At 43.0% G+C, this 25,268-nt stretch overlaps 2 protein-coding genes across 3 annotated transcripts in view; both read left to right on the forward strand.

The window, feature by feature from the left end:
- The window catches only part of SLC38A1 (solute carrier family 38 member 1), a 34,849-nt gene extending 26,056 nt beyond the window's left edge, over positions 1–8,793 (forward strand). Inside the window, exons 15-16 of one of the 2 annotated variants that reach the window (XR_014896535.1) lie at positions 525–711; positions 7,064–8,793. Coding sequence is in view for 1 of the 2 variants with exons in the window: in XM_085310660.1 (XP_085166786.1) it covers positions 525–626 (102 nt within the window). In the remaining variant the exon portion in view is untranslated. Of the gene's footprint in view, positions 1–524 lie in introns of both variants that reach the window. The other variant, XM_085310660.1, reaches the window with a different exon arrangement.
- The window catches only part of SCAF11 (SR-related CTD associated factor 11), a 163,824-nt gene that overhangs the window by 78,166 nt on the left and 60,390 nt on the right, over positions 1–25,268 (forward strand). The window lies entirely within an intron of this gene.

The following is a 25,268-nucleotide window of genomic DNA, read 5'->3' on the forward strand; positions in this document are numbered from 1 at the left end:
ACTCTGAAATTTAGCAAATACTAAAGATACKGTTGTATCTTCCATTTTGAGATGATTTATTGTAAATTCCGTATAGCTTCTGTGGATGGCTGGGTACACTATGAGCACTCTGCAGTCAGTCCTTTCTGCTCTGAACAGGCAGGCAGGAAGCCCATGTTTCTCTTTGGGCTCCATCCACAGACTCCAGGATTAAAGGGCTGAACTTTCATAGAGATGTACCCAATGAGAAAAGCCACTTTCATGTGGCTTTGAAATGGGCAGAGCTGATGGGTTCTAGAAATAGAGTCACTTAATCCTCTTTAGCGATGATCAGCATTTAAGAAGTGAATTGGAATTAGAAAAAAACGGTTTTAATGTTAAGCAATTAATTATTAATGACATTAATATGTTCAATCATCTATGGGTCTCACTTTTACCAAAGTGCTATCCCATTTTCACTGATAACTTTAATACATCACCTTGTAAATCTTCTTAAAAAGAAAAGTTACCRTATTTCAATTAATTGTCTTTCCTTTTTGTTCCAGGCTTCTCTTTTCTTGGCACTGGGGATAATATTTTCCCTAGTGAGCATTCCTTTGGTCATCTATGATTGGGTACAATCAGGAGGCAGTACCGAAGGCCACTGAAGCTAACCTCRTTATGAAAAGGAGACATCCTTGTTTGCTACACACCAAATTGCAACCATCCGTTCTGTTATCTATTCCATCTTTTGTGAGTTTACTCAAATCAAATCCAAATAGTGATTACCCCGTACTGAAAGTACCATTATGGATGTATTTTCTTGCAAAAAAACAGATCCTTTTTCCAACAGACATATCACTGTGTCCTGTGATACTGAGTTATCAGATCAGCATTAAGTCTGTGTTAATCATCTGTGAGACTATACAGAGCGTTGCTCATAGGAATTCATCACAATTAATTTGTTTTTCCTCTTCCACCCATGAACTGCATTGTTCCTTTAATATTCTTAGCCYGTAAACCATAACCTCTGCTCCTTTAGAGCAAGCAGTATTTGTTGTTATCAATCCCAGCTGGAGTAATTGTTCCAAATGTTGTCAGTTCACACCCTTCCACTTGCCTTTTAACCAAAATTCTACTCTTAAATTGTACGCATTTGGTTTGTTTGTTTGTTTGTTTTGTTGCTGTTTCGTGCACCATTTGCCTCACTGAGTAAGTGTAGCATTCTGGATATGAATATGAAAAGCACCATGAGGGTGTAAATCAGCAATGTATAAACGTAGGTCCTAAATATGGTGCTTCTCTTTAAACATTGTGATGGAATAGCCAGCCATACGGCTTGGTTGTTTTGTTGCTTTGGGAACGGACACGTGTGTATGTATGTGGCGTGTGTTTGTGTGTGCGTGTGTGTGTGTGTTTTTATGAAGGGGTGCAAGGAGCAGGAGAAGGAAGATCATCACCAGCTACCATTTCCCTGGTACATTTCAGTTAAAACTGACCAAAAAATAGACTTGAGGCAAAGCAATGAGTACCTGAGAGTGAAGAGAAGCAGATATTCCAAGTTTTCCATAGGAAGTCTGCATTTTCTTCAGCATTAAACTGTTTACTAATGCCCCACTCTTTTCAGGAAAAAAATGGCAAGCTCCATTTTTTCAAAGCCTACAGATTTAATCATACTTTATGCCTTTTYCATTCTGGCATTCATTTGTACATACCCAAGGCTGTCCTTGTAAAGACTGGCTCCTCTTCTCTGTCCTATCTTCTTCCCACTGAACTCAGCAGGATTTTTGACAGCAGTGGGAGCAGGATTTGACTCACCCTACTAAACTACTGGATTTCTAATGGCAAATGAAATCTTTAACTCTTCTTTAAACAAACGTAAACACTTTTTATATTTAAAATGTTTCATTTACATTTCTCATTCCTTAGTTCTTCATAACAATGAAAGAAAAGACATTAAATTACTAGTAGCAGAAACACTGTAACTTGCATCTGTTGTCCACTAAATAAGCACTTGCCTAATGCCTTATAGCTGATGTAGAGAACTACTTATAGAGATTGAAATGCTAAGCAGGTGATTGTTAACCATCTTAAGCAGACAACATCTATTACTGCACTGCCAGCCACATAAATGTGTTCACTTTGCATCGTTTACTGTGTGAGTTAAAAAGTGTCTGAGTTTTACTCTCAAAGTATGAACCAGGCTTCTGTTGAAAGACCAATGGCTAAAGAGAGCCCTGATTCACATTCAGGGGCTAAGTAATGCCTTCTCTGTGTTCAAGATATATCTGTCAGTACGCAATGACTCCCTGTTCCCAGTAGCTGATTCATTTTCAACTCCTATGGAAGGAGACTGTCATTAGCAGTGCTGTCTGTGGGTATTATATGTCTTTGCAGCTTATTCTTTTTAACATGAGGGATGGAGAATTCAAGATCTTCGGATTTMTGTGAGCTATTGAATTGCCTCAGTTTCCATTGCATTATCCTACATTTCATAGAATCACAGAATTATAGAATCAGTAAGGTTGGAAGGAACCACTGGAGATCATCTAGTCCAACCTCCCCACTCAGCAGGGTCACCTASAGCATGTTAGACAGGGTTGCATCCAGGCAGGCCTTGAAGATCTTCAGAGAAGGAGACTCCACAACCTCTCTGGGTAACCTGCTCCAGTGCTCCATCACTCTCACAGGGAAGAAATTCGCCCTCACAGTCAGACAGAACTTCCTGAGGTTCAATTTCTGCCCCTTGCCTTTTGTCCTGTCACACGGGACAACTGAAAAGAATTTGACCCCTGTAGAGGGGCAGGATCACCTCCCTCCACCTGCTGGCAACAGTTTTCTAATGCACCCCAGGATACCATTGGCTTTCTTGGCCACAAGAGCACATTGCTGGCTCATGGTCAACTTGTCATCCACCAGCACTCCCAGGTCCTTCTCTGCAGAGCTGCTGTCCAGAAGGTCAGCCTCCAGCTTGTACTGGTGCATGGGATTATTCCTCCCTAGGTGCAGGACTCTGCACCTGATCTTGTTGAACCTCAGGAGATTCCTCTCCACCCAGCTCTCCAGCCTGTCCAGGTCTCTCTGAATGGCAGCACAGCCCTCAAGTGTATCAGCCACTCCTCCCAGCTTGGTATCATCAGCAAACTTGCTGAGGAGGCACTCCGTCCCCTCATCCAGGTCGTTGATGAAGAAATTGAACAGGCTGGGACCCAGTTCTGAGCCCTGGGGGATGCCACTAGCCACAGGCCTCCAACTAGACTCCACGCCACTGATGACGACCCTCTGAGCTCTGCCTTTCAGCCAGTTCTCAATCCACCTCACTGTCCACTCATCTAACCCACACTTCCTGAGCTTCTCTAGGAGGATGTTATGGGAGACACTGTCAAAAGTACCTTGTGTACCTTGCTGAAGTCAAGGTACACAACATCCACTGCTCTCTGCTCAKCTACCCAGCCAGTCAGTCCATCAGAGAAGGCTATCAGATTGGTTAAGCAGGATTTCCCCTTGGTGAATCCAGGCTGGCTACTCCTGATCACCTTCTTTTCCTCTATATGCTTAGAGATGACATCCAGGATGAGCTGTTCCATCACCCTTCTGGGAATGGAGATGAGGCTGACTGGCCTATAGTTGCCTGGGTCCTCCTTCTTGCCCTTCTTGAAGACTGGAGTGACATTGGCTCTCTTCCAGTCCTCAGGCACCTCTCCAGTTCTCCATGACCTTTCAAAGATGATGGAGAGCAGCATTGCAATAACATCCACCACTTCTCTCAGTAGAGGGAGAAGCCTTCTATTTGAAGAAGCCCTTCTTGTTGTCCTTGACATCCTTTGCCAGATTTAATTCCAAATGGGCCTTAGCGTTCCTCATTGCATYCCTGCATACTCTGACAACATTCTTATAATCTTCCCAAGTGGCCTCTCCCCTCTTCCACATTCTGTGTACTTTCTTCTTCYGTCTGAGTTTTGCCAGGAGCTCCTTGTTCATCCATGCAGGTCTCCTGCTCCCTTTGCTGCACTTCTTACTCATAGGGATGCACTGCTCTTGAGCTTTGTGGAGACGATCCTTGAATAATAACCAGCTCTCTTAGACCCCCCCTTCCTCCCCTTCCTTCTAGGGCCCTAACCCAAGGGATTCCTCCAAGTAGTTCTGTGAAGAGGCCAAAGTCTGCTCTCCTGAACCCTAGGGTTGTGACCTTACTTATTGCCTTGCTTTCTCCATGCAGGATCCTGAATTCTGCCATCTGATGGTCGCTGCAGCCAAGGCTGCCCCCAACCTTCACACCTCCAACAAATCCTTCTTTGTTGGTTAGTACAAGTTCCAGCAGCACACCTCTCCTCGTTGGCTTCTSCACCACCTGTGTCAAAAACTTATCATCGCTGCTCTGCAGGAGCCTCCTGGACTCCTTGTGCCTGGCTGTGTTGCCCTTCCAGCAGATATCAGGGTGGTTGAAGTCTCCCCTGAGAGCCAGGGCCTGTGATCGTGAGGCTACTTCCAGCTGTCTGTAGAAGGCCTCATTGGCTTCCTCTTCCTCAGCAGGTGGCGCGTAGTAAACACCCACAGCAGTGTCACTCCTGTTAGCCTGCCCTTTAATGCTTACCCCTGAGCTCTCGACTTGCTCTTCTTCCACTCCTAGGCAGAGCCCGATACATTCCGGTTGCTCTCTCACATAAAGAGCAGCTCCACCACCTCTCCTTCCTGGGCTGTCTCTCCTAAAAAGCACATAGCCATCCATGGCAGCATTCCAGTCATGCGAGCTATCCCACCGTGTCTCTGTAATTGCAATGAGACCGTGGCCCTGCGACCACACACGGATCTGCAGCTCCTCCTGTTCCCCACACTGCATGCATTGGTGTTCAGTCATTTTAGAGAGGTGGTCATGCCTGCAGGTTTCCCAGGAAGGGTGTAGGGGGGTACCTCATAGCCATGTCGCAAATGCACATCCCCAGCTGCATGCACCCGTTGGAGGCCCCCCAGCCTGTGTTGTGTCTTATTGACAACCCTCTCTCTATGACTCTCTTCTTCCCCCTTCCTACCTAGTTTAAAGCCCTCAGGCTGGCCAACCTGTTGGCAAAGACATATGTGCCCTGCTTGGTGAGGTGAATCCCATCTCTCCCCACCAGTTGTTGGCCCTCAAACCATGTTCCATGGTCATATAATCCAARACCCTGTTGCCCACACCAGCAGCGTAGCCAGTTGTCAATTTGGAAAATTTTACTACTCCTCCCCCCATGCCTCCCCCTAATCGGCAGGACCGATGAGAAGACCACCTGGGCTCCCACACCCTTGACCACCATGCCCAAGGCCTTGAAGTCTTCTTTGATTGTTTCCAGTTAGCTCTCTGTATCATTAGCACCAGTTTCCTAACTGGCACAGGGCACCTCTCGGGATCTTTAAAATTGGTTTCTAAGGGTAACATCCAGAGAGGTCAGTTTGAGGCCTTTGTTGGAATTTAGTTAGAAAGGGTTAGTTAGAAAGTTCACACTGCAAAAAAATAAACCTATTAATTAAACTTAGGCTTCTAGATCTGCATCTCAGTCTAGACAATAAGGTACTTAACTCCTGCTGATAGTTCTCTGTGATCCAGAAATAAGAGCAGCCTGATCAGGTATGTGCCTGAAGTATGTACACGTATATGGTGGCAGTGCTGAATCTAACATGAATGTCTAGAATACAGGTTCTTTTGATTCAAAAACAAAGCTAGTGAGAAAGCCATCTTTCTGAATCATAACCTAGCTAGGACAGTGCTCCTGGGAATAAGAGAGAGTGGTGGGGTTTATTCCATCTAAGCCTGCAGAGAGGCAAACTCTTATTTCAACAATATGTCATACAAACTAGCAAACTGGACAAGGGACTAACAAAATGAGTGATGGGTACAGGTTTATGCTTCCTCATAAATTTTACCTTGCACAGTTACTGGTTTTAAAAGAAAGAAGAAAAATGGACCCTTGTCTGTAAGGAAGATCAAAACTAGAAGTCTCTTCCCTTTTTACAGAATGACCTGTTAGACTACAGAGTCAGGTTCTGTTTAGTCTTTTCTCCTTCTGATCTATTAGACTTCCGTTCCTTGCTGCACAGGGTTCCAGCAAGGTCAAGCAAATATGACATCCTTCCCCTGAGGTGTTCTTAGTCTAGCGTTTAAAATACTAATGACTAGTTACGTAGGACTCTGAGGCTCAGGCAGGTTGAGATTCCAGTAGCTTGTGCTTTCCAGCAGCTGGTCTGACACCCTTGTCAGCAATGGCATGGGTCACCAGTTTGCTCTGTATCTTCTCTGTGACTGCTTCCAGCTTAGGCAGGCCCTTATTCACAGGAAAGAAGTCCCTACCATAGTCTACAAATCCAGGTATTAGTCAAACTCCAGAGGGAAGAACCTGTGCTTGGCATCTCCTTTCAGGCAGTTCTGGGCATCTTCCCAACTTGGTTGGGTGTAAGATTGTGGCTCCTCACCTCCCTTTATTTTTATTCTACTATTATTTTATGAGCACTGCAGCTCTGTGCTTCAGGTATTTGTGAGAAAGGAGATCCTGGGAGCAACTTTCAAATACCTAGATAGGAGCTACAGGTCTGATGTGCTGTACAGGGACCCAGCAAGGTCACAAGTGTGACACTCCCCCCTCCCCCCCCTCAAAAAAAAAGAGAGAAAGTATTCTGTAGTCTAGCATTTAAAATACTGAGCTTTTGGCATTGAGTTTTGGCATTCAGCCTCCTTTTACTTGAAGGGCTGTTGGAAGACTGGTTGCTCCTTGCATCTTTCTAAATATCCTCCATCACTATCCCCCTCTCTCCTTCTGGCTTCTCCTTTTTCCCAGTTTATGTGTATATGGGAGTCTTCTTAAATAAATAGGGAGAAGAATGAACTGGGAGTGTGCACAGAGTAAAATTACCCAAGGTACTGGACCATCACAGCATATCTTAGATACTAAAAAACAGATGCCCAAAATACTGAGTCTTTAAATAGGCTTCATTTCTGGGTCTCTGAAAAAGAGGGAAATTTGCTTAGACTGATTTACTGACATCATATTTATAGATATTTATGGAAAGGAATCATGTGTTTATTGATGTCTGTGGTAATGAACGTGAAATAACGTGCTTTTTGTTTTTTCATCAGGTTTATACATTCTTAACAGAATGCAATAGACCCTGCTGTAACTGTCAACATCAGTGATGGATGACAATATTTGTATGAGGTTATCTGTAAAATGTACTGCTGTTATTCAGTTCATTTGGAATAGTGAACTTGTAGCCAACGATGTACGAGTCCCACATTTTAGGTAGGATTTTAAGAGCACAGTGAAATGCTGTAGGAGTTTCTCTGTTGTAAAATTAATAGGATCCAGAGTACCGTATCTACTTAGTAGGTGGTAGCATGCTTTCTTTTCATAGAGAGTTTATAACTATTGTGAGCACTGCGAATTTCAAAGACTGGATGCAAAACCACTCCTAATATCTACAACAAAATACTTTAAAGTTGTTATTTGCATAATAGCAACAATTGAGTGGTTAGGGATAAGGAAGGTCTATTTAGAAGCAGGGGCTCCTAGTAAGATTGTAGGAGTTAATCCTGTGCTTACAAGCTGGCCTTGCTGCCTCTCCTAGCCCACAGCACATCGCAAAGAAAATACTCATGAGCTTAAACCACTCTTACGGTTGCAGTATACAGATACCCTTTTCTGTCCAGCGATAAACATGCCTAATAGAGAAAATACAATAAATTGTTATTTGGGAACAATATGCAGGGAGTAGTGATCTTTCTGGGTGATACTTGCTTCTGGTCAAAGGGCCAATACCAAATCTGTGCACTGGCTCAGCCCTTTTGTAGAGCCGATGTGCAGCCCGAGTGGCGCCTAGCCGTGGCTCAGGCCTAGTTCAGAAAGGCCAGTCTCATCCAGTGAGGTCAAGGATACCCTCTGCTCCTGAGGACTGCTTTCCTGAGCTATGTACAAATCCATAGCTTGTGCTCCTCTTGAATAGGTCAAACACGTAAATGCAGGCTGGATCATGTATGGAGATTTTATGGGTTTTGCCTATACGTCTGCCTTACAATACATAAGCACCACAGCAATTTCTGCTATAGTGCATTAATAATAATTAACGGTAATAATTAATGGTATCTCTAGCTCACCTTTAAATCAATATGTTTCTTTGCTTGAACCTTACATTAAGGCTAAAGAGCATCTTGGTCAAAACAAAACTCTTTCCATGTGGTGGTGTCCCACCTCCAGTCCTACAATCCCACCCCCAGTGTCTTTAGGAGAAAGGCACAGCAGAATGTATTCAGTTCCATCAGCAATTCCAAGAAATGGCTTTATCACCTGACACCACAGTGCTCTTAAAAAATTCCCAAGAGTACTTGGCATCAGGAAAATCTTTATTTCCTATAACCCACACAAAGAATGTTTTATTTGTATCTAATGTAAGGATTTCTGTAACAAATTGTGAAAAAGATAATGCATTAATAAAAAGTACAGGGCTGGAAAGGTCTAGAGTTCACAAATTGTACACATGCATATGTTTCTGAAGACAAATCTATGCAGTTGTGTTGTATTGTAGGAAATTTCATTTTTATGTATATATATATATTGTAAATAAATAGGATGCTGTATATTTTTGCAGTTCTTTATCCCCTATGATATAGAAGTGTTGAAATAGTCTCTGCATATTAAGGATAATTTTAATAGAAATACAAATACTTTAGCTTCTGACTTAGCAAAATGTATATCCTTTCCTTTCTCCCAAGAGTTTACAAGTTAAATACTAAACTTGACATTATAATTACATTGCTAAATGTAACAGATGATAAAAGAAAAATAAAAGAGCCAATGAAATTGCTAGAATTAATTCCAGTGCATGTCTCCCTGTTTTCTCAATAACAAATTATCCAGTCTTGCTGCTGGGTAAGATCTCCATCTATGTAAAGGGCCTGTTTAGTACCCAGAGACCTGTTACTTCCTCAGCAGAGTTCACGTGGCATTAATGTGAGAAAAGACCTTGTGCAGAAACTGCAGCAAACTGCAGCCAGCAATTTAAGCCAGTGCTATGCCATGTTGATATTTCAGGCATGTATATCAATACTTTCCACAGAAGGCAACTAGTACAAACAAAAGTCAGACCAGGACTTCTGCATTTCCATTTCAGCCACAAGACATGGCTGTAGTTCAGAAAAAAAGTACTGTCAGCCCGCGGTGGGCAACAACCAGAACAATTCATGCTGTTTATAGCCTGTTCCCRCAGCCCCCTTTCTGCAGAGTCCATCTCAGACCCAGGCATGCTGCTATCTATCTGGTGGCCTGAGCGCAAGCATCTCCCGGTTGAGAGCGTGCCCCTCGCCAGCCRACAAGGGATTGCTTGCACCTCCCATTGTACAAGGGGGGTCTCCTAGGCTACGATGGGGTGCCACTGTTTTGGCCCCAGGATACATGCATGTCCAGGGAAGGAGATGAGGGAAGGGGGACAGTTGCGTATGTCCTGAGATGCCTCTGTGAGAGCCCAGCCTCCACTGTCAGGTGACGGCTGCTATAGGCAAGTGCGTTATAGAATTTCTCACTTGTAAGACACGGAAGTGTGATTTTCAGAACTGATGAAAAGCAGAGGTTGAGGAACACATCTAAAAATAAATGTATTTTTTCCATGTTTACTTTATAGTCTTGGATGAAAGTGAAACTTGAAGTAACGTTTGTTTTCACCATGAGCACAAATTTGAGGGAAAACTTATACACAGTCGCTTTCACAGAGCTTTTCAAACTAATACAAATGTACATTGTGTTTGCAGTGTTATAGTCAACAAAATATAAACTGTATTTTTCCACAAGACTTGAACTTTAACTTGTTTGTATAAACCTGTTTTTAAGAGTCCCAAGGTATGTTAAGGCTCACCCAGATCCAGTACAAACAATACTGTTTGAATGACGTACACTTGATATGAGCTCATCTCTAGCAGATTGTTCAAGTGAGTCATTGTAATATTTTGTTCCTGCTAACATCACCATGCTTTGTGCTGTTCATATTCAAATAAATAATGCTGATTTTCAGTTTTTCTGTGTAAATAAAAAATGTAATAAGTTCTATAATCTCTCTGTTACCTCTGTAGTTTTTAAACATTAAAATTGTGATCTAAAGTAATGTCAGGGTCATACTGATTTCTTTCAAGGGATGAACATATATATATCCACTATAATCTCTTAAACTGGATATGCTCCCAGCTCTTCCTCATGTGAGTAATTTCACTAAACTCAAAGCATGCAGCTCTGCAAAGTTAATACATTAGACTGCGCTATATATAAAGAAAAATATCAATACAAAGCTATGAAGCATTTACATAAAATTTCCAGTATAGTTTTAAAGGGACCCGAAGCCAGGGCTCCAAAGTCACCAGAGGCTGGGGTTGCTGAGGATAATACTGTTGCTCAAGCCCAGCACTTTGTCCTACCTGTTTCCTGAAGCCTGTCCAAGYGTTTCCCCGTCTGCTTCAGGGCAAAGCCAGATGGTTTAGCTTCAAGAGCCATTGTATTTAGGTTTGAGCTCAGATGCCAAACTGGTGCCTGGAGTGGATAAACTTTTGTTGCATTTCCTTGCTTGGCTTGGCTACTGAAGCAGAATCTTTTAGCAGAGGGATGAGGAGATATCTGAGGACAGTAATGCCTTAAGCATTCCCAGCTATATCTGCCAAACTGCCTCTGTCAAAGCCCTAAGGGCTCTGGAAAATGTTAACTTTTTGCCTTTGAGCACTAATTTTAATAGTGCTTAGGTTTTAGTGACCACTTACGAAAAGAGCTCTTGGCTAGATTCCTAGCTGTAAGCTATGTAAGCCATAAATGGCTTACTTCACTGAACAGGGAGAGATAAGCCAATATCTCTGTGGCATTATTCCCCAGGTCCCCCTCTGCAGGAAAGGCAATGGGAGGATTCAGGTATAAGAGGATTTTTGGCAAGCCTCTGCCTCATCCTCAAACCCAGGGACCTGTCTCAAAAGTCTTGCTTCTGGGAGCACAGAAGCATAAGCTCCTGCACTGACCGTGAGCTAACTACCTGTCCTGTTTGGCCATTTGCTCCCGCTTCTCCACCCAGCAAAACGTAATCATCTCAGAGTCATACCTTAAAACACGGGAGCATGGGTTGTGGACTGGAGAAAAAAAGAAGAGAAACTACATTTCTTCCTGAAAAGAGTGAACAGCTGTCACCTTCTGGAAACTTGCTTATTTTTTGGTGGAGATCATTACTCTAGATCATGCCCTGTGAATGTACCAGGCATTGACCATACTCACAACGTACTTCTATGAGCTCTTCGTTCCTGGACTCCTTCAGGGGACTTACGTTCAGGTAAGTTCCAAAATTACTTGTTCCACTGTTTTCTGTTGTTTTCCCAGCAGTGCTCACTTCATGAAATCTTTGCAAAAACTGGAACGTACTGCAAAGTCAGGTAGCCTTGGCTGCTAGAAATATGTAAAGAACAATCCTAATAGCGAGGGAGGGGATCAGATATTACTGGATCTCTCCCAGGTCAATGTAACATAAGTCATTCATCACTTTCCCACTGACTGATAATTCAGTCACCTCCCACCCCTGCTGACAGAACCCATGTAGCATTGCCTATGCAGCACACACGAGCAGCACGTTTCCATTTTTGTCAAAGTAACAGAATCTCAGTGGCTGAAAGAATGTGGATGGGAAATTTTAGCCATGCTTTGAGCCCACACAAAGTTGCTTAGATACTACCRTGATACATGTTAGTCTTCAGCACAAAATTATCAAGTGACTGCTCTGGTCCTGCAGTTCCAGTGGCGTCACAGGCCTGGATCATCCACATCAGTGCATGTTACAGGCGTCGCCCAACCACACATGCAAAGCTGCTTGCTCCTCTTGCTTTCTTTAGAAGGTGGGCAACCTCAAATCCCTTAAATGTGTCAGAGCAATATATTACATAGAGGTAGTCACCATGGGAGAACTGATGGGTGGTGACGTGTTCCTAGCACAAGACAATGGATATAGCAGCAGGGAGGACATAACCTGCATTCCAAAATACCCTGGGAATATTTCAGGAATTTACTGTTAGATGGTATACTCCTTCTTTTAAAATAATGTCCTCTTGTAGCTTCTGTTTATTTGCACAACATACAATGGCAATGAACTTTGTGCGGAGGGGTTTCACGTTTCTCTGTGTGATCAGAGAGACAACAATAAAGCACTAAATGCAGTAGCATCTGCAGTTGCTGTTTTCTCTCTCCTTTCCACAACAGAACAGCCACAAAAGCTTGGGCAGGGGCTCCAAATAGGCATCCACCCTCCCAGCRCTGTTCCCAGGATCTGCCACAGTCCACTTTGATATGGACTTGATGTTTGTCTCCTTACCTTGCTGCAGCCTTCTGCTCTCCTGCCCCTGCACCAGGAGCAGCGCAGGGCCAGCTGCCCTGGGAGCCTTGCAAATGCCAAGGGAGGGGCTGACAGGAGAGGGAAGCCAGAGCTGGAATAATTTTTCTGAAATATGTGAGATAGTGGTAAAACATAGATTAAAAGGTAAAAGATCCAAATGCAGAGGCTCCCATTTATCTCTGCTATTCTACCTCATCTTTTTCTCCTGTGTTTCTATAGAAACCAATCTCACCTCTGCTCACTGCTAACAAGGCAACACAACAGCTACCAGGGCTGCAGCTGGCAAATCAAATACCCTTGTGCAAGGTCAGTGTCTTAGCGCCGGGTTTGTCGTGTGCCTCTCTTCCCCTGTGGCACCCCATTACGTGCCATTGGCACATATCTCTATAGCTCTGCTCCTGCTGTAATAAGGTTGTCTTCAAAGTAGCAATATTCCCAAATGTTCATGTCCTGTCTCTCTCCTAATGCTCTCTCATGGCCTTTGCAGGCACCAGCTCTTTTCAGCTTGCCCATCTGGAGGTCACCTGCTGTGCACAGATAGGAGAGACCAATGGTTTGAAAAGCTGCAGCGGTGCTGGTGTGATGGCTGGTAAGACCAGATAAATGTGGATGTGGTCTACAAAAGCTCGTGTAAAGGCTTCTTCATCCTGTCCTGCCATCCTGGGAGTGGCAGCTCCAACAGCCAAGTTGAAACACACGCAGTTTGTCCTCCTGTGCAAGTCTTCTCAGAGCCACAGGCTGCTCTCACCTGCACTGATGTTGCTGGAGTAACTTCTTAGATGTCATTGCGGATGTCTATAATCCCTTTTCATCTGCAAAACAGTGGTGGGAGGAACATAAGGCAGGAGCAGAGCTTTTGTGCTGCCAAGTTTTCAAACAAGTCCCAGAGCAGAAAGAGTCTGTTGGCCAAATGTCTTCCCAGCCTTCAGGACCAATTCTCAAGAATTCCCAACTGTGTTTCTGGATGTTCGATTTACCACAGAAATGTGGTGAACACAATGCTCTGCAACACCGTTTGAATGAGCTAAGCATGTCAAGTATAAAAAAGTAGTTGTTCAACCCAGGGTAAATAAAATGGAGTGTAGCAAAGTTAGGCGCCAAGGTATTGGAAGTGTTATGATAACAAAGAAACTCATAAAGAGGGTGGAGAAATTTTTACGACGTGAGATCAGATTAATGACCTGTACAATAACTGCAGTAAAAACAGCAGCATACAGATGCTACAACATTTGTAGAACACATTTCTTGAAACCATTACCAAAGTCTGTAATTTACTGGGATGTTAAAAAAAAAAAAAATATGTTCACTGACAAAGCTAGTTCTTGCACACTCTGAAGTCTTCTTAGGCTTTGTCTAGGCAACAGTTCCCAATAGTAGTTTTACATGAAGGCTAGAGCTTCTATTAACTTTCAGAAACAGTTTGTAGATAATCAGAAAAGTACCAGATGCTGGAGAAACAACTTCCCTGACATAACAAGGAATTATATATCTCTTGCAATTAGATCATCATAAAATAAAAGCAAAACAAGCATCAGTCTGCCATTCTTGTGTTCAGTGGCACTTAAACAATGAAAGCAGTCTCTTTTACTACTTCTGGCAGGCTTCCAGCAGCACTTTGAAAAGGCAGTGTGGCCTCCCTGTAAACTGATAAACAATCTTGTTGAGCAACAGGCACAGGAACATTCAAGCCTTTGTTAAAATTTGACTTGAGTGGAGCACTAATTGGCATCTTTCAGGGCAGAACAAACAGGGTCAGCTCCTTGGCTTCACAGAGGCAGACTGTTTTAACCAGAATCCACAGTCATCACCACTAATGCAACAAATGCCAGGAGTGAGGGCACTAAGAGATGCAGAAATTGTTTTGTCAGAGTTATGGAAACAAAAACTATCAAAGTTGTTCTGTGAAAAAGCTTGGATATCTGAATTCTACTTTTGTTGATTGCTTCAGTGAACCCTCAATACCACTACAAAATCAGATATTTCATCTTCACATGGGATACAGTTTTCCTGAAGTGAGATCTGATGAATTACTGTGACATTCAGGATCAACTTAATACAGAGAAAGGATAATATTTTGATCCTTTGGGGTTGAAAAATAAAGAAATGGCCCAAAATCTTTCTCACAGGGCAGCTAAGGCCCTCCAAGACACAGAACAATCTTTAGTAAGCGTGAAGTGTGCTCAGGCAGATGCAAATCTTGCTAATTCTCTTTCTTTGTCCAATGTTCTGGCAGATCCCTGCTTGCTCCACATTACTGGGAGGGCAAACACTGTTATCTCTTCCTCTTCCCAGCTGAACAGGACCTGAATCCCACCACACAGAAGATGCCCGCCAAGAAGTTTGCAAACTCTAGGCAGGCAACTAAAATAGTGAGCAAGTGGGTGGCATGACAACATCAGGCAAACACAAAGTATTGCTGCAATACTTTGATTTCTCTGAGGACAATTTCACTATCCTAAATAGAGAGGAAGATTATAAACCAGTTCACTCAAGTAAGCAGACACACATATTTACATCACAGCCCTCTGCCCTTCTATTTACTGCAGAAATAACCCATACTTCCTCTGAGGGCATCTGAACACCAATCTGGCTAAGGATGGTGGAAAGTTTGGGTTTTTTTTGATCTTGGTATTTACAAACAGTCCAGATTCCAGTGAACAAAATAGGTCAAAACTAATACCTAGAAACACCTCTTGCAACATACTCTTTACCTACTTGCCTACCTCTCCAAAAACACTGTGGTTAGCATAGCTCATCAATGAAACAACATCCACAAAGAGTGAGAGTCATCTAAGCTGGCTCCAGACGTGCCCTTTGCACAAAGGCCAGGCATAACGAGGGCATTCACCTACAAGAAGAACATGCAGTGATTTCAACTCCACTATTTTATAGAGGTCCGTCGAGACAGCACCTATAATTGTCTCTAGAGCTCCACTAAAGGGAAGCACTGTTCCAGCACACAACCCATACCAGCTCTGACATCTGGCTGCAAAGTATTAACTTTCGGGTGTCCTCTAGCTCAGAGGTGCAGAAGACATTTTGTGTGTCCTTGCTGCTGCTCTGCCCAGCAAATTTTTGATCCCAGGTCTTAGCCAAAGGCAGAAACCCCACAATCTAGTTACTGTAGACCATATAGCTGTATAGCACCGATATACAAATATACCTTTTCAAAGAAATACAAGCTAAGCAACTGCTAATAAAGATACCATTTGAGTGATGAATTTTACAAGTGAAGAAACCTAGCTGTTCACACCTTGGGATGGGAATGGGTTTCTTTCACAAAGGTTGGCCAGTGGGCAGCCACCATCGAGCACTAAGAACACTAGTGTAAGGGACTAGGCTAATTTACTAATTAGATATAAAGTGCTATTCCAAGCCAACACTTTCACAGACTTTCCAAGGTTCATAGACTATTGCAAACTGATTGAGGTCTGCTCTGCCTGAAGAATTTACTCTTAGATTTATACAGTCTGAAGAACTGCCTTAATAGGTCTCTATAGAGATACGAAGCTATACATGAATTGCTTAGTGATTTTCAGGGGGGCAGGGAGAAATGTTACCTAGGGTTCAAGTCTTTTTATTTTTTATTACTGCTATGGAATTTACATTTTATTGCTTCCAACCTTGGTAAGAAATGAAAAATTACCTAAATTCACTCTGAAAAGATACAGAGAATCAACCAACTGCCAGGCAAACAACAAAGGATGCCAGTGTTGCACTGCTGAGGAGAACATTTTAAGGAACTAAAACTACTGTAACTGAGTTGTAGGAGTTCTGGGCCATCTATGTCAACATTATTGCAGAGCTCAACTAATCAAGAAAATAAATTAAAGGCAAGCACAAGTGCAGGTGTAGAGTTTAATGTAAAACCCCACCTAATGTGTGAGCGATGGCTACCCATGCTGTGATGAGGTAGGTAATACGCCTAGTGATGGGAACTGAGGATTGCACAACTGGGCACAAGAGTCTTCTCTGTTCTTGAATCACCATTACTTTGCAAATGCACTCGTGTTTCTAACTGTGTTTTTGTCTATTACTGCTCTTTTTCCTCATCTCCATGGTCTATTGAGCAAAAATAACATCAGCTGTATGTTTTTCTCCTTGTGGACTATATATGCAGGCTAATCTCTGACACAAATATAGTGTTCTTATCCAAGATTTGAGTGTTTGTTGCAGCAGTACTGCATGCTATAGAAAATACAACTGCTTCCACCCCTTGTGAAACTAGGTCACCGGAAGTATTTCCTCCTGCATTATCATTTTCTATCTGAACACCTAGAAACTGAAGTGTTACTCCAGTGTACAAGTTCCTAACGACCTGTGGAATAAATCCACCCTTCCCACTAAGGAAACAAGGCAACTGCAATCCACAGTGGTACTCACAGCATTTTTCATAGGAGGGGTCTGGAACAAGCCAGACTCTGAGTGTTTTGCTTTAACATCTGAAAAAAGCAGTCATAACACAACTCTGATGTGCTTGTGTCATTTAGCCACCTAGCTCATGTTGCTTGACCAGTTTGCAAGACACTAGATGCCTGCTGCTTTTTCTGTTTCAAGTCAGCAGATGGTGCTTTTGGCAGGACTGTTTTCCGTCTAGGCTGCTTTAAAGCCAAGGAAGTTTGGTAGTGCCTGTAAAGAGAAGATCCAGCGAGCTGAAAGGTATCTGGGAAGCCTAGAAGTAGGAATAAGAGGAAAAGGATCTTTTATGAATATGTAAGGCCTCAGTAGTGGCTGAAGTAAGAAAAGACTGACAGAGGGTCATAAAGCTATATATTAAAATACAGGTGCCTTAAAGGGCCGTGCTTTCATATGATGCACTGCTCTCTGTCTCAGCATTTTATACTGCTGTTTGTGAGCAGAGACTCTCAAACCACCTCCAATGCATAGTCACTAAAGATAGTGGATTCTGTTCAAGTGTGTTCTGCGCTGCAGGAGTAAAACAAACTGCAAAGGGAGACATGCCTGCCCATGGCTACCCCTTCGTCAAAGCTGGCCAGGCAAGGGAATGCAGACCAGAAGGCTTGTTCACCTCCTGTTCAGCATTTGAGGGCATAGAGTAGGCCAGGGGAAGAGAATAAAGTAGCTCTTTATTTATAACTCCCTTTCTTCTGTCTTTTTTTGTGTCCGACTAAGCCTGAGGTTGGAATTTCAGTGTCAAAATCTGAGCAAGTTAAATGCATTTTAATAATATTATTGACAATATTATTGACAATATTGTTGCAATAAYATTAACTCCGTAAATTTGATTGTTTATGTTCTTTAAATGCATATTCTCTCTGCCTTTTTATTGAAAATGATCTCTTTCTTAAGCTTTTACGAATATTCCGAGTATCTTTATGTGCCCCTGCTCTCCTCCATGCACAGGTGCTGCAACCTATAGCCTGGGAATCACAGGGGCAGCTCAGACCTGAGGTTGCCCTACACCACCCACAGCAGGTAACACCCCAGGGCATCCTGCACACAACTGAGGMCAAGGTACCGTTGTGCTCCCTGCCTCCCTGCTCTTATGCACCAGGCAAGAAAGGCAGAACTGGCTTTGTGGTCCTTAGTTTAGTTTCTAAACCACATGAGAGCAAAAATAACTTACTGCGTTTGCCATACAGATTCACTGAACTGTTTCCAGACTCCTAGGACTGACTGCCCCACTTGTCTTCTTTCCCATTCTATTCTCGCCRTAACAAAACTGTAATTTTTCAGTCATTTCCTTTGTTCTTTCAAGGGACTGCCAGCATTCTGGCTCCTGTTACGCTGAACAGAGCAAAGTACTGGGACAACCTGTCCACGTTCATAACCTACTACACTGCCCTTTCCTTTCAACAAGCCGCCCTCTACCTGCATAGCCAGCTACTTATTTTAAGACTTAACACTGCTGCACTAAACCTGGATGGCATCAAGAACAACAGCCACAGTGAAGGCTCTTCTCAAAGGCTTCCCTTTGACGTATGTACTTGTGATATCCTGATATTAAGAAAATAATAATAAAAAACAGAGATATGCCGCTTTCAAAGGTCTTTTGTAATAACTGAGACCTAACACAAATATTATTCTGACATCCTCTCAAGCAAATCTGTAATATGTTTCAGTCCAATATGGAAAATATTTTAATGAATCCACAGCAGTTTTCTTGTTGTTCTACAGAAGGAACACTGTCAAAAACACTTTAACTTTAACCTGGTTGATTGGTGATATTCAGTGTGTTTCACAAACCAAGCGAAGATCAAAGCAATTGAAATCAAATTCTAGGGTGCTCATTGGATAGTAACAAGCAGGGAAATCAGAGACAGTTGTCAGTCCTAAGCACRTAGAAGCTAGCCAATATGGCTTTCTTGGTTTATTGCCACAGCAAATGACAACACAAAAACGATACTAGGCAGAAGACTGGCGGAAGATCTGCAAACAGCATAAAGGAGTTTGTCTTTCCACAGTTCTCTTAGCTGTGCCTCCTGCAGTTTGTTATAACATCATTCACACATGGAAGCAGATGGTATGCTACGTATCAATTTACTATGCCGCTCTTTCACAGATTTTTTTCAGCTCCGTCTGTGCATTTTTATTCAAAAGGAGACCATATGGTCTTTGTGAGGTAGTTTATAAATAATTGTATATTTACAGTAGCAATTGAAACCRGAGTCACATGCTTACCTTCAGGAAAGCAGCTGAAAGGAGCTGGGTAGTATATGCTTTTGAATGATTTCTTTAGTACGGCATAGCGATATGCAATGAATAATTAAACAGAAATTGATTTCACATGGCCTTCCTGACTGCATTTGTTCTGCTATTGCTGCAAAACACAAGGTTCTTAACAGTGCAGGTCGAAAAGAGATGGGGCTACGCATGCCCTAATGGCATCACCTCCATCAGTGATGGCCACAACGATCCTACTCCCCAGCTCTGCCAGGTGTTGGATTAAGTTCTCAGTGAAGGAAGATGAAAGAAAGATGGTGCTATGTCACTAGAAAACCTTCCCTTATTCTGTCCTTGAACTTTGCAGGGGCTCTTCTGAACATCTAGCCTTCTCCAYCTCCTAAAAGAGCAGTTTTCCTGAGACAGTTGCAGGACAGCAGATACCCAAGTAACACCACTCTGGGGCTTCAAGGCTCCCGCAAACAACACTGTGCTGGTGCCTCCTTCTGTTTGCACTTCCCACTTCCTCCCCACACACTCATTAACCATATCTTATTTCAATCCCGGTGAAAAGCAAATTTACCTTACTTAAAAAACAATTATCTGAAGAGACAAGATCAAAATTACTTATATAAAACCCGTACCTTTTTCAGTGTAGTGGCAACTGAACCAGKGCCCACCCCTGCCCTGAAAGATGAATACTTTCAGCACGACCTTCATTTTGCATATAAAGATTCAAAGACACAAAACTGCTCTTCCCAGATTTCACAGGAGGGTGCACAAGGTCAGATTTTCCAAATGCTTGGTCTCCCCCACTAGGCATAAATTGCCAGAAGAGCTCAGCTCCTGCTTAGATCCATAAATAAGAGCAGATTTTTTAAAGGTGCCTCATGTTGCTATTACTGGCCAGAATACCAGTGAGAGCTCTCTTCATGTGTTCAGTTTCTCTTTGCAAATCCTCACTGCTCATCTGTGGGCTTAACTGGGGACACTGGAGTAAACCTGGTGTTCTGGCCCCTCAATCTCTAGACCCTCACATTAAGCATAAGATCTGTACTCCTCTGGTCACAGAAAATCCTGTAGTCCAATTCTACTTTATTCTCCTCACTCCCAGGTGCTATTCTGGGGTGGGTGTGGGTGTCTAAGAATTAATATCAGATAAAAAATGAAGATAAAACTGAYTCAATCTAGGCAGTAAAGTTATAATTTTCTTTACTTCCCTTTCTCTATCACTTCCACTGCTGATCAGTAATGAGATTTTCATTTCATCATGATGCTCTGGGTTGATGCCTAAGAAGTGGGCTGTGGGATGTGATTTAGAGAGCTGAGAGGTAGGATTAGATAGGTTATGTAAGTAAGACGGCTTAATCAATCATGAACAAAATTTAGACTCACTCTAATGTTGTATTGAACTCTGCCCTCTCTCCTCCAGTTTGAGAAGAAAAATTGCAGATATCCATGCAATAATTTGAGAAGTCACTTCCAGACATTGTCCTTCATACTCTTTTCTAGCCTTGCTGTTACACTGCCAGATGCTACTGTTATTTTTTGCTTCAGCTGTCCAGCATTTTCATCAGTACCATATACATTAATATGTGCTGATATGTTTCTCTCACGTCAGTATGAAAGAAAAGTAATATAGCATACACATGCAGTCCCTATTGATTCATGGGCTTCAGTGGTAAGTAAATTTGGATGTAGGCAAGGTCAGAAGCTGCTGAGCATGTGGTGGCCATGTAGACGRGCACAGCCAGCCGTAAGCTGTTCAGAGATGACAGAGGGGCTGGAAGAAGAGAAAGGGCCTGGAAGAACGATAGAGAACACATAAGTTGCCTGAAATTGCAACTTTGTGAGGTGGTTACAGCATGATCTTCTTTGCAAAAGGGCAATGAAAGCCTTCCATAGCATGCACCTACATGTGCATGCATATGAGGTGAACAGGCCGCACAGGGGAGCAGGACTGGAGGAGTGCTAGGTTTCCTACCCTTTCTTACGTAGTGGCTGAAGGAATTGAGTTTTGGTTAATTCACTCCACAAAAGTATTCACAGCAGCGTGAACTGTCATGTCTAAATCTATTGCAAGGGACTTAACTGATAAATTTTACATCAGTGGATGCAAAGTTTCTGCCCACTTTCATGCTTTTGTTATTTCAAAACTGAAAAAGATGGATTGTTTTTCATTGTTTTTCTTTTACAGCCTGCACCAACCAGATGGTTCACTGTAACAGAGCGAAGTATGGATTAATGTGTTTGCATTATGAGGAACTAATATCTGACTCCACAAAAATATTTAGGCTCCGTGTAATAAATGTAGACACCAGGCTTGTCCTAGATTTCAAAACTGAAGTATCTCTGAAGATCTGTGTCTTAGTGGTCATATCASAAAAACAGTGAAACTAATTATACACAGAGAGCTATCAAATGCATAAACCAGTTTAAAAATAGATTGCTCCTTGCTAGTCTCTTCTGCTCTTTTKCACTTTATGGGATTCTCTTAAATGTTCCAAAGCAATGTTGGACACAAATATAGCAGAACAGTATTGTGCTTCTGCAAAAGATGCAGACAGTAAAACTGACATAAAAATGAGAAATAGAATTTTTTTGTGTAAACAAATTTACTGTGTTAAAATAAAAATGCAACAGAGCTGAAAAATACAGCTTTTAAAGTATTATGYTTCATCTAATCTGTAATACTATTGGCTTAGCAATCTTACCTCTAAGGAAACTGATCTGCTTTTAAACATATGTGACCAGATGGTACATCGATATAAATAATAATTCTACAGCTTTCACTGAAGTTGAGTTAATTTTTGGTAATTGACAAATTGTTTCAGTAGTATCTGGCCTCTATTTTTACCTTTACTCCAAACTCCTGGCATAGCAAAATGACACCTTCCACAAAGACAAGAAAGCCATTGACTGCGTATKATAAACAAGCTACTGTTAAAAGAAATGGAAGTCTCTTAGGTCTGAACAATAGGAGGTCAGATGTATCTGCCCTCTGTGGGTGGGACTTTAATTATGCACTCAATGTTTAAGAAAGTACAATACTGTAATAATATTATTCATCACATAGCAGGCATTCCATCAAATTCAAAGGCTTGACAATCACAGGAAGCGATGCACATCCTCACTTACAGTACTATTACAAAGCTAAGCATGTCAGGCCACATAAAGCCTGATCCTGTGAAGTTTTGGCCTCACCTAATTGGAACTAGCAGCATCTCTGCTCGGCCCTTTCCCCGATGGGCAGTCACGGTGCCCAGTGCCTTATTGACAAGCTGCAGCCTTCAACCCTCCCCAGAAAAAGAGGGTAATTGCAATAAAGCTACAACAAAAATGAGTGTTCTTGATCCTGTGAAAGAAAGGTTTGTCGCAGGAGGGAAAGGGTATGAAACAGAAGTTTTCTCGAGGAAAAAGACGGAGACAGGTAATTTATAGCCTGTAAATGACAGAAAGAGTGTTGGAGGGAGGGAGATTTTAACATGACAAAAAAGCAATGTCTCTGCAGGGTCTGTGGTTTTTCTTAAGCAGCAGAGTTAGGAATTTTCATTTCCAGGCACCAAATAATTGTCTCAAAGAATGACATGCTGCCATCTGCTGCTTACGGGTACTAGTGCACGGCTGCGATTCCATCCCGGCGCGGACCAGGACGATCAGCAAGGCTCGCTGGCCGGGGAGCCGCTCACCTCTCCCAGGCTGTGGTGGGCAGAGGGGCGCTCCCAGTTTTCCTGATGATCTGTGAACCAGGTGGCTTTCAGATCTCATGTCACCTCAGTCTTACTCACCTCTTGCCAATCTCAATTCACTTGGTTGAAAGTGATGAGCAATAAAACCTGAACTCTCCTTGATATGATTTGGTTAATTACTACTTGCTTGATAATTAATTTTGAAACAGAGTTATCATGGTGAACATGAGTGTTATCTGAAAGGAGTTACTGTAGCAATCTTTTTTTTTGCTGGAAATACACAATACCGCAGTACAGTTATACTTCCTGTTCACAGATAGTGATAGTCACAGAAACAATCATAAGCTAATTTTTAATCATAATCTGAATTTTAGTTCCTGTTGAACTACTTTTCAGGTGGAAATTAGGCGCTATGTTCAAGCAGCTGGAAAATTAGATTTGTTCACCAAGCCAATGTTTTAACTGTAGCGGTTGTATCTGTAGCTGGGGTCCTACATCTGTTGGCACTCGACCCTCTCTAATTAGCTTGCTAAACAGCTTGCTAAATCTCTTCCCTGTTGAGATCTGCTTTTCTGCCTTTGCTCTCTGTTTGAAGGCCTACTGATCACTTGTGTCTGGAAGATCCCAAGCAGGATACGTGCCAACATTTTCGGAGGCAACACCTCTCCAAAAGCAAGCAGCATCTCTCAGGATGCTTTGGCCTTCCTCTCCCCAAAATCAGCTCCATCATGTGGCCAGTTCAGCTAGTTTTCATCTTCTGTCCCTTGAGTCAGGTATTGACTTGAGTAGGAAGAAAATGTCACCTACTTGGTGACTGCTTTACAGGAGCTGCCAGAAAGGTTGTCCAAGGCATGTTTCTGGTTGCTCCTCCTGACCTCTACTTGGAGCAAATGCCTATTCRAGGAGGATTTTACACCTTTTTCTGTTATTGTCTAAGTAAATAAAACTTACAGTATAAATACAGACAACTTTAGCTAGAATATACATCTTTTTTTTCCAGTGAAAATTTTCAAGTACTAATAGCCAGTCCAAAGTCAAATGAAAAGCCATTTTCCCTCTAAAAAACAGAAATTTGATTTTCTGATTTTTTTTTCCTGAGCTTCTTCACTAAAGCTCATTTAGAAACCTTCAGAGCCCACTGCTGCAGCCAGCTTTCCCAGGCAGGGTGAGGGCCTGCTCACAAGTTCTCTGGCTATCATCTCCTGCCACATGCCAGCATGAGGACTCAGCCTGCTCAGCTGTCGCAGCGTGGTGGCTTTGCTGGGATGTGAGTTGTGTGCGTGGGAGGGCTGCCCACCTCTCCCACCAAGAAAAGGAGAGGACCCAGAAGCAGGTAGGTGCCTCTGAGTCAGCTGCTATGTTGGCCCTGCAATAAGGAAGATGGTTGGCAGGCAAAAATGAACACCTTTATACTACATGCTTAAAATGTTTGTTTTGAGCAGTGAATGCTAGTGCTTGAAACCTAAGGACTGTCAATGTCTGCGGGAGGGACTCAGCCACAYGTTTAATGTTGAACTGAGTAAGTCACTACTGACTCCACAGAACAGCTTAGCATTATTAACAGGCACAAAATATACATGTACTCCTTCAGCAGAAATGTGGCTTTCTATTTTATAACATTTCCTTCCTACCAATCTGAGAGGATGTCGTTTATATGATCTACTTAGCTCTCCAGCCAACAATTTGGACTTTCTAAAGCAGAGTCCTGCACCTAGGGAAAAATAACTCCATGCACCAGTACAAGCTGRGKGCTGACCTGCTGGAGAGCAGCTCTGCAGAGAAGGAGTGCTGGTGGATGACAAGTTGACCATGAGCCAGCAATGTGCCCTTGTGGCCARGAAGGCCARTGGYMTCCTGGGCTGCACTAGAAGACTGTTGCCAGCAGGTWGAGGGAGGTGATCCTGCCCCTCTACTCAGCCCTGRKGAGGCCTCATCTCGAGTRCTGTGTCCAGTTCTGGRCTCCCCAGKMCAAGAGARACATGGAGCTACTGGAGATAGTGCAGCGGAGGGCTACAAGGATGATCAGAGGGCTGGAGCATCTGCCCGATGAGGAACGGCTGTGAGAGCTGGGCCTCTTCAGCCTGGGGAAGAGAAGACTGAGGGRRGATCTTATSAATGTGTATAAGTACCTGAAGGGAGGGTGTCAAGGGGACGGGGACAAACTCTTTTCAGTTGTCCCATGTGACAGGACAAGAGGCAAGGGGCAGAAATTGAACTTCAGGAAGTTCCTCCTGACCGTGAGGGGGAATTTCTTCCCTGTGAGAGTGACGGAGCACTGGCACAGGTTGCCCAGAGAGGCTGTGGAGTCTCCTTCTCTGGAGACATTCAAAGTTCGCCTGGATGCAACCCTGTCTAACTTGCTCTAGGTGACCCTGCTGAGTGGGGAGGTTGGACTAGATGATCTCCAGAGGTCCCTTCCAACCTTACTGATTCTGTGATTCTATGATTTGTTAGCATTTCCTTTTATTTCTTTCTGTACCTGCTTSAATTTTCCCTGAGAAACACGACTGTTCAGTATGGGTCAGAAGGATGTTTTGGGTGTGCTAAAGGCGCATGGCCCACGATGGGCAATGGGTCACCAAGATTGCTGAGCTCCGGGCTGAGGCCTGGGCAGAGGGCAGCAAGCTGCAGGCA

The sequence above is a fragment of the Rhea americana genome, unplaced genomic scaffold (assembly GCF_003343005.1).
Source record: "Rhea americana isolate MKP2758 unplaced genomic scaffold, rheAme1 scaffold_322, whole genome shotgun sequence".
NCBI classification, from domain to species: Eukaryota; Metazoa; Chordata; class Aves; order Rheiformes; family Rheidae; genus Rhea; species Rhea americana.